Source organism: Anguilla rostrata, chromosome 8 (genome assembly GCF_018555375.3).
Source record: "Anguilla rostrata isolate EN2019 chromosome 8, ASM1855537v3, whole genome shotgun sequence".
Taxonomy (NCBI): Eukaryota; Metazoa; Chordata; class Actinopteri; order Anguilliformes; family Anguillidae; genus Anguilla; species Anguilla rostrata.
Genome location: NC_057940.1, coordinates 27,222,718 through 27,232,728, shown reverse-complemented (window position 1 = coordinate 27,232,728; position 10,011 = coordinate 27,222,718). Strand labels below are relative to the sequence as shown.

At 41.4% G+C, this 10,011-nt stretch overlaps 1 protein-coding gene across 5 annotated transcripts in view; it reads right to left on the bottom strand.

The window, feature by feature from the left end:
- Positions 1 to 54: 54 nt before the first annotated feature.
- The window catches only part of LOC135261293 (dematin-like), a 29,813-nt gene continuing 19,856 nt past the window's right edge, over positions 55 to 10,011 (bottom strand). For 2 of the 5 annotated variants that reach the window (XM_064347440.1, XM_064347439.1), the window contains exons 7-17: positions 8,921 to 9,056; positions 8,670 to 8,714; positions 8,276 to 8,425; positions 7,558 to 7,697; positions 6,996 to 7,101; positions 4,858 to 4,922; positions 4,566 to 4,611; positions 4,056 to 4,063; positions 3,647 to 3,712; positions 2,991 to 3,071; positions 55 to 2,470 (exon numbers count right to left, since the gene is read on the bottom strand). In XM_064347440.1, coding sequence (XP_064203510.1) covers positions 2,357 to 2,470; positions 2,991 to 3,071; positions 3,647 to 3,712; positions 4,056 to 4,063; positions 4,566 to 4,611; positions 4,858 to 4,922; positions 6,996 to 7,101; positions 7,558 to 7,697; positions 8,276 to 8,425; positions 8,670 to 8,714; positions 8,921 to 9,056 — 957 coding nt within the window. In that variant the 3' untranslated portion in view covers positions 55 to 2,356. Of the gene's footprint in view, positions 2,471 to 2,990; positions 3,072 to 3,265; positions 3,366 to 3,646; positions 3,713 to 4,021; positions 4,064 to 4,565; positions 4,612 to 4,857; positions 4,923 to 6,995; positions 7,102 to 7,557; positions 7,698 to 8,275; positions 8,426 to 8,669; positions 8,715 to 8,920; positions 9,057 to 10,011 lie in introns of those variants that run through there. The other 3 variants (XR_010331869.1, XR_010331868.1, XM_064347441.1) reach the window with 3 other exon arrangements.

Here is a 10,011-nt window from a genome sequence, read left to right as displayed (position 1 = left end):
ACATAAAGATTCACACCTTGAATAAATGATGCAACATAGACCACTCACTCTAACTAAATTCAATAATTATTTTTATTTTATTTTCAACACACTTTCACATAAAAAAATTAGAAGTTGAAAATGAAGCTGCTGCAACAAGTACTGTAACTAATGCCCTCTGTCAGCCATGGCAGAAAGCCTGATTGTGCATTGAAATGTGTGACAATGACCTACTGAGAATCAGGTGGAATGACGAATAATAAGGGGTTGCTAGCAGATGACAAAAAACGACCATGATCACAGGCGTAACATCGGTGCAGGGAGGGGAAACAAAGTGAGAGCATTATGACGTGGGTTAAAATGTCCAATTAACATTATCTCCAACTTGCAAACTGAGACCATGTTGCTGAGAACAAATACATCGCTGACTTTTAGCGAGGCGCCAAAAAATAAAATAAAATAAAATAAAATAAAAAAAACCTGAAAAGTTATCACAAGTTGATATGTGGCGGGAGATAATTACAGATAAGATGTGCGTGAAATGAGTCCTGAATCCGAACATTGGCTTGGAGTCCAGAGGGTGCATCCATTGCGTCTGACATCCAGTCTCTTCAACATACCTCCAACACACCTCACACTTTACGGTCTTCTGGAAGAGCTCTGACAGCCCTGCAGCCGCGTCTCCACGGGTTTCCAAACGCTGGAACCAAGCGGCAGGGCCTGAGAGGGGCCGAGAAGCCGGGCGGCTGTCGTGCGTGTCGCCTGCTGTGGTGTTTTGTCTGGCTCTCGATCCCAGCGAAGAAAAAAAAAAAAAAACCCTCAGCACAACAGGTGGCATAAGCCGCGGAGGGCCGCCCGTCTGCATCGGAGAGCCGTGTGGCGCTAAGGGGTCACGGAGCCAAGATGGCCGTGACCTTCCTTGTCACACACCTGTCGCGGTGCCTCCTCACAGTGACCCCCTGCACGGGCCTTCATATCACAGTCAGTGTCTGTGGTTCTGCCACGCCCTCAGCAAGGAGGGCACAGGGCCACCCCATTATCATCAGGCTTTTTCATCTTATTCACTTATACTAATGAAGACAAGATGTTTACTTACTCTACATTCTTATATTGATATATATGCTTGTAAGAAGAATGCAATTCACCTCTTGGAAAGTCATGCCACAACCTAGGTAGTACTAATATACTTTGCCCAAAAACAAATGTTGCACATCATTTGTTTTTTATGTGAAACCATAGCAGAAGAATGCCAAAAACTATACATTTCAGATATATTAATATCAGGAGCCTGGGTTCACTGAAACCATAATTGGCAGTGGAAAAACAGGGAAATTTTTTGTAGATGTAAATTAATATTCACTTCATAATTTATCCTATAAAACAGGAATACTGCTCTTGTTAAACACAAACGAAACCTCAAAGGTGCTTGAAAACATGATAGCAGCAAGACTGAGACAAAAAGAGAGGGAAGAGATGAAACCTATGTTTACACTGAGCTGCTCATTCCAGGTTAGAGGAAATACAGGGGGAAGTGTAACATATATAAACTTGCCGAAAGCAGTGACACTAAAAAGTCACTTTTATCTAAAAGCCTTCTGTCACCACACGTGATTTCTGGATTATTGAAAATAACAGTTCAATGGAACTGTTCCCTTCCATTTAAAGACATTTTGGTAAATAATCATAAGAAAATGATAAAAAGTATTAATTTAATAAACCGAAATGAATTTTTCCAAACTACTTCAAAATCCACGGAAAACAGCGCAGAAAAAGTTATAAGACCATCCTTTCTGCTGGTAGTTCAGTCTCAGTGACAGAATCATACTGCTTATTTTTTAGCTGACACGCTACTAAGTTGTAGTTGCTAAACTAGACATTTTGACAGTGAAGTCAATAATCTCCATAGCCAAACTATTTGTGGCAGTGTTTGCATGTTAAGTGTGAACTGAGTAATGTGTTTCGCTTCAGGAAATACTAAACTCAATAAGTTCTACCTTCCCAGAGGGAAGTAGCCAGAACTGACTCACTCGACTATAGCTCTTTGAGCATGTCCATATGGACATCTCACAGAAGAAAAGCTATCTCTGCAAGCTATTTGTCATTATTCCCATATGCTCCCACTTTGCAGCTGCAATTGGAGAGAGAAAGAAGATATGGAGGCTTTGACCAGTGATAAGACTGTTGATAGGTGATTTCTATATAAATACGGTCAGGGACGAGAGTTTCTTCGGGTCTGACACAGTGCAGCTGTGCCAATCAAAGAGCTTTCCTAGTCCTGTCCTTTCCTAGAATTTTGCCTGTGATCTGTTTCATTTTGTTTTCTTGAATGTATACACATTTGCCTCGCTTCCCAGGGAGTGCAGTGGCTTGCGTCCCACTAAAAGAGAGAGACCTTCTTTTTCAGGTCGTTGCGTTTCCAGAGAGAGAGCTGATCGAATTCCTCGATGGGCATTCCAAATAAGTGCTGAAATTCCTCTGGAGCCAGGTGCTTCTGTGGGGGGGGGGATCAATGGGACACACGTCAAACAAAGATTCACACTCGGTCCATTCTAAGCGTGTTGCCTTAAATTAACTTAGTGATAAGGTTACAGTACTTACAGTGTTTCCTTTTAGATCTAACATTATCAGGTCTGACTTGTGACATAATGTTGATGTCATGCAACAATCTTGCAAACCAGTTATTGGTTCTTTTTTATGCTCAATGATAGCTCTCATCCAGCTCTGTTCATCGTAAATGATGGTTAAATACCCCATGTGACTACAACCACAATATTTAGTTGGAAATGCAAAGAATTCAAAAGAATTACTCTTTCATGTTTTTGCACTATGCTGATGATATGCTTCTCTTGATGAGAGTATGCAATAAAACGCGTACAATATCTCAGCTTCTGAAAAACCAATCATCAGCACAAACATGATGTGGTTCCTACAGTGTATCTATCTGAAGACCATAGATACAGTAGCTTGTTCCCGCTGCGCATACAGATGAGTACACCCCCTCATCATCCTACCTCCAGCCGCATCCTGTCAACCCCCGGTGGGAGTTTGCTTCTGCCTCTGTGGGTGACGATGAGCATTTCATAGGGGTATATCTGTGAACAGCATGCATGCCCAAGCATTAATACACAGCGCCTGTTTCAAAGCAAACCTGGGATGCCCATTATCAAACACAGCGGTGTTAGCAGGGTTAATAGACTCCGATAAAGCACTACCCAGTATTTATCTGATGTAAAGCCATTTCCATGCACAGCTCATGCTGTATGAATTAAAGGGGTTTCCCTTTTACCTGGTCTTTATCAAATTACTATCATCTTCAGCCTTCTCCACTCCTAAAACATAATTTCTTTTCTTTCTTCAATCGTTTTGCTTTTTGTTCTTTTCTTTTGCTACGACAGAACGAGGGAATTGAAAACAGCAAGCAATTATTTGATTAATTAATACAGCCTTCAAATCTTTCAGTTCCAAAGCAAAACCTTGCCCCTTAATTTTTTTCCCCCATTTTGCTTCTCTTAGTCGCTGTGGATGAAGGACTACACAAAGCGGTGAAATGTCAATGGATATACCGATCAGACGAAGCGGACTCTACCATGACGGGGCAGGTTTCACTTTGGAGCATGATAGCTTTGAGGGTCTGTTCAGAGCGTTGAGTTAGTCAAGGCCCTCTCACCTTCTGTTCCAACATACTGGGCAGTGAGTTTCCTCTGTCCATCCTCCCTCTCTGAGCCTCTCCATTCTACAGGGACCCCACCCCAGACACACCCAACACAGAGGAGACCCGCGTGAGCACCTCGCTGACACACACACACACACACAGGGTCTCTTCCACTCACACACCCAACTGTCAGCTGCTTACATAAGCAATGAGCTTCACCGCGAGCATTAATAAAAAGATGCAGTGTCAATGACGACCCAGAAAATCTCATGTTATCGTGTGCAAGGTGAAAAATGAAACTTTAAAGAAAATGAAAAAAGTCTACAGAATGAAACAATGGACATTCAGATTTACTGAAATAAATCAACTTGGAAAGAAGACAGTATGTACTGTGTATATACTGTTCTTGTATGAGCTCTCCTACCTGGAGACCTGTTGGACAAAGAGAAGAGAACACAGACGCTGGGATCAGAATGGTCAGACCACACTGTTTCATCTAAAACTACTTTTGCTGACTGCTGGCAACAACTGGCATTCCTAAATGTCAGTTAAACACTTCAGAGGTACTGTAGGTGGACTGCCTGGTAACATTAATTACATTAATCTAAATCCTTAAGTCTTATCTTAATACGTTTCATTGTTTTCTAAATACATTCTCTAATGATTGTTTTATTTGATACTGATTAAATGAAATTAAACACATTTATCTCCAAAAATACATTAGCTCCAACTATAACAGCCAATATCTTATTTCCTCAGCAAACATTTTGTCCTGTTGCATGTTAAAATGTACTTTCTTTTGTATACATTTCCAGAATTCAGATTTTCAATACTAGTATAATTATTTTCTATCCTTACGAGGAAAGACTTCATTTTAACACATGAGAATGCGAAGGAGAGAATATAACAAGCAATGGTATGCGTCTGCCCTTACCTGTCCCTCCCTTGTCACTGTCTGGAGAGAACTCAGCAGACTGGAGCTAAGAGTAGAGAAAAGCAAGCATTTAGAAGGTAAATCAGTCTCCAGTACAAGGTAATATCAAGCACATCTACCACTAATGGTACATTCAGGTACAACTAATGAAATACTTGGTGTTGCGGTAATTAGCAGAATGACAGAGTGATTCATACACTACTCTTAAGGGCACAAGTGAAGCACAACAGTAAGGGACACACTGACACTGCAGAAGCTCAGATTCGCCTGAGCTGAGCCCGTGAAAACGCACCCTGCTGAGTCCGGTCCTGCTGCATGCTGGGAGAGAGACGGATTTGGAGGCCCTTGAAGACGATCCTGTGGGAAATACAGGCAGTGAAACAGCGTTCACTTCCAAGGAGTCACTTTGCATTTCTACGGTGGTTTTCTTCTGCCTTGACTCTAAATTCATTGGTACATTGTCATTCTGTTAGCATGTAATCCTTCTTCACCAGTCTTGTGAGGGGAAAAAGGTCACAAACACACCATGTCCTGATGATGACTTTATAGCATTTGACACTGTTATGGACATACCATGAATGTGTTAATAGAAACACATACCATGTTATCATTTTGTTCATGACAACATATTGAAAGGACTGTGCAACTTAAGTCATTCAGTAAAATAAATGGAGCAAATTTCAAGAGCATACTAAAGTTTCTAAAGGGCAGAGGAATGATTCAGCTATCTCTTGAGGCCTAATGTTTTTAATGCATTAAATTTTTACTCAGACATTTGGACTAAAAGGTCCCCCGTCACTGTCTGGCATCTGAGTTACAGACTAATCGCACAACAAATGCAAAAGTTGGCAAAAGTCTCCCTTCAAAATCTTGTTTATCAGACCATCCGCAAAAGGTGACCTCACTCTGAGCTGAATAATTGCTGTCCTAATTTATGGGACTATCAGTCTTTGGATGCCACTTTGTGCATGATGTCATTAACTGCTGTCATTAGCATTGCTGGTTGTAGTGATGTGCTCATAGGAAAAAAATTTCCCGGTTGCAAAGCTAATTCCAGGTTGCTTTGGAGTAGTGCAACTGATACAGTAACTTTACATGGAGTAAAAATAATGATTACAGAAATAAGAAATAGAATAAATGCAAAATAAGAAATCTATAACCAACATGAACAAGAAATCTGGAATTTCAAGGCCTCAGCAATACCAACAGCTAATAGATAAGCCATTGCTACATGGACCTGTGCAGGACATTTCTACAGCTATTTCTATTTCATTTGTCTTCATTTGGATAGTGGTTTTAGTCCGTTTTATAGGTATCCAACGTACCAATACAATTATACTGTAGGTATCCACCTTCAAATTCACCCCCCAGAAACTTCCACATTTCCAAAAACATAAATCAGTTGAGGTTTTGGCCAAAAAAAAGCTACTAATTGGCCTTTACGCAACATGCACTTTCCAATGTCAGAATTGTATGGCACTGTACAACCCTTAACTGCAATTACCAGCTCAGACCACTAGGGGTCCTCACAGGTTTGGCTCCAACAATAAATACCCTCTCTGACTTCAAGAATTCCTCAAATAATCTGGTCCCCAGAACAGAACATCCGTTTCCCTGCCAGATTCCATTCTCAAACTCTAACTGAATATGGAGAGCAGCCGTACAGCTGTCTGGCGAAGATGGCAACATCATAATTAACCCAGCCAATAGGGAGGAGAGTAAAAAGGGGAGGGGCTTTTACTGGAATGAGTCGGGCTTCTCACAGTTTAACAGGGAGACTCAGGATGGGTCCTGCATGCTGTGATGAGGGAAAGAGAGAACAGAGAGGAAAGCAGGGGCAATTGGAGCCTGAATGGAATCAGTCAGGATGCCCTTTTAGACTGTAAAGATGTCTGTGCTGGAATGCCTGACATTTTAGAGAGTCTGTCTGGAGCTGACATACGGGTGAACAACATCTTTGTCACATGACACATTCTGGAAGAAAGGACATGAGGACATCCGAGGACACACACACATAAGAATGCTACCACAAGGAGAAATGAGTGCACACGTGCACACACACACACACACACACACACACACACGTAGTGAGGCTTAAAAAGGCATAAAAATCCAAATAACTTTAAAATTACATTCGACTAACTGCACATTTTCTGAGTCTTTAATTGAGACACTACAGTCACAACAATTTCCTCCAGATTTCAAAGCAAAATGATATGTCAGTGTTTACCCTTTGAAGAGAAGAAATCATCTTACAGCCCTGAAAATTCTGCCTGTTCTCATGATGTGTGTGGGTTTTAAGTCCTGTCAGCTTTCCCACCCAACAATCACAACAAAACAATGCACACACACAGACACAGACACACACACACACACACAATTTAAGCTCACACACATAAACTGTACACGCTTTTGTTGGCTCAGACTAACCCAGGTGCATGGGTGTTCTGTCTGGCAGTGAGCGGGTTTTCCTGCGAATGGGGTCCGATTTCTCTATTTCCTCCTTCAGGATCAATTTCCCCAGGTTGGACTGGATCTAGAAGAGAAACAGTTTCATTACTGCAACTGAAATAGGCCCTTTCCCCAAAATACAACCACACTCTTCTCCCTGAATATGAGTTATTTTAAAAGTAGGTTACAAAGATGGTAACAGGTACATACATACATGTAAGTTAAATTTATAAAAGTAGATAAAGGAATAGAGGAATAATTATAAAGTTCATACATGCAAAATCTCTCACACAGTTATCTTACAGTATATGAAAGGCATTTAATTTAACATTTTAATTACATTACAAAAGATACCTGAACTTATAATGAGGTATATCACCACACATAGTGTAGCTTTATATATGTAGCTACCATATCTATATGCACTAGATATATATCTAACTATTTCCACTATATGTGGTGATACACAGCATGGTTAATATACTGTATTCTGGTGTGCTCTGGTGAGTGCAACCTGGTATCCAATCATGGCTTCCTGTACCTTGTTGAGCTCCTGTCTCTGAAGCTGCCTCAACCTCATCATGTCCTCAGACAGATCTCCGTCATCATACTCTTCATCCTCCTCGTTGTCACCCCCTTCTGCTTTCCTCTGCGAGGCGGCTTTCTTCCTCCACTCCGTCTCTATGACAGCAAGGGGGAGGAGATATCTGAGAGAGAGAGAGAGAGAGAGAGGCCCACTGCCCCCGCACAGCCTGAGAGCCGAGCCTCTCCACCCACAACATTCACCTGCTGAGGAGAGAACTGAGCCATTCCAGAACCTTTCAGCTGAAAAGCATTCTGGGAGAGAGCCACTGTTTTCAGACTACAGTACAGCTGCTAATTCTGTCTTGGCATTAAACCACATCTTAGCACTAGCCAATCTGACAAGGAGGTTGTGTTACTGCAGAAAGATTTGGGTCTTGTTTTGTCCTTAACTTTGATTTAAACACACTGTAAACAGAGGTCTAACTCTCAATTAAATGCAAGCACATTTCTTCCATTAGCTTAGGTGATAGATGGACTTGCCAACCTGTTTTATGAATTCACTTCCATCTAATTGCATGTCAAAGTTAAGGACAAACAGTGTTTGAATCTTGGCCAAGCTCCAATAAATAAGATTTTGGAATTGGGCACCATATGAGTGGAAGTGGAAAGAGGAGGCTGTGGAGAACAGTGTTAGGGTGGAGGTGGAATCCTGAGTAAGGAGGCAGGAGGCGTACCTACGACAGCCAGGGAGGGCGGGCAGGGCCAATAGTCAGTCTCGATCTTAGAGGGCTGGTTGGGATCAGGCGGCTGGGCAGCAGGAAACTTGGAAGACTCGATGATCAGATCTTCTATGTGTTTGCTGTGCGGGACTGACGCAGAGACATCTGCACAGGGACGCAGGTAGCAAGAACAGCTGGAATGCTTCGCTTCATGAAGTGCAAATCAAAACCATTCATGGGCAAGTCAGCCAATAGAGCTTAGCTTTGTAGAAATGCCAAAAACAACTCAGGCTTCCAATTCGTGATTTGTGAATTGTTTTAGAAAGAATTCTCTTATAAATGAAAGACAAAGAGAAGATTATCCAGCACTAACAAAATAAATCAGTAAATCCAAATATGTATTCAGTACCTTGTTTGTAAATTGGTCGCTTTTTATAAATGTTGGTACCGTTGTCTGGAATGGAAAAAGAAATAAAAATGTATCAAAATCAACCTTTGTATTCAGCCAGAAATTACGTAAAACATTAGATACGAGATGAGAATATTCAAAAACTGGAGACAGGCAATGGCAAACAGAACTCAGAAAAATACACAGTGCAGCACCAGACCCTTCTAGGGCCCCAGTAAGGGGGGTCCAGACTCCAGAGCGACGATGAGTACCTGGCCTATGAAAGTGCTGCATGGGGCCCTTGGCAGAGGTGCTGATCTTGCGGGATTGAACTGTGGATCCCCCTAGTGAGGAACCCCCCGGAGACTTCTGCTCTGGCCACTCCTTGGGCTCCTTGCTGGCACAAGTCTGGTAAAAGAGGACAGAGGTTCTGAATGAAGCTTACACAATCTATAGGTTGAGGATTTGTCCATAGTGAACCTCATTATACACTCCTATATCAGAGATCTGTGTTGTATGTTAATCTTATTCTTTAAATGTGATGTTTATTTGTGATTTCTTTCTTTCGCCTGGCTGTGTTGGCTGGAGATTAGTTAAAGACTCCTGCCTCCTACAAAAAATCCCATCACTTTGCCTGGACAGCTACAGATGAAGAGTAAGTCTCTATAATTTCCTTAATTGTCACCCCATTATTTTACTCAATTAGTTTAACATATTCCAACACCAGCTGTACATCCCCCGGAACAATCCAATATTCATAATATGGCCAATCCTAGATCCCAACAATTAACATGTAGTTAAGCTAATGGCAGTAAAACACCAGACAACAGTAAAGTGATCACTTCCATAATTGTACAGCGAGATATGTCAATATAATGATCCATCCTTGGGTGTGGGGGGTTTTCAAAGGGATGCATGCCTGACAGATGGATATATGCTGTTAAACCAATTGTCCCCTTTGCACACTGGGATTTTGAAAGAAGAAGTATACCTCTGATTCACTAAGAAAGCCCAATGATACGAAAATCTAATATAATATATATTATCCGGAATATTCCCCATATAAAACACCACTTACACAGTTCCCTGTGGGTCAAGATACATAGCACTGTATGTGCTGTTATGTGATTTAAACTACATAGACAAGTACTATAAATATAATAAAAAGACTGGCAGTTATTTCACACACTCTAAATCTCACCCACAGCAGAAGTCACATAAAACACTGCCCTCCTTCACTTCTGCACATTCATAAATACCAGGCCAAATTGTCAATCCTGCTCCATTTCAGTATATATAAACACCAGTGGATGAGTTGGCAAGCTACGAATAGTGGAGACAGAGTAATTACTTTATTTAAATT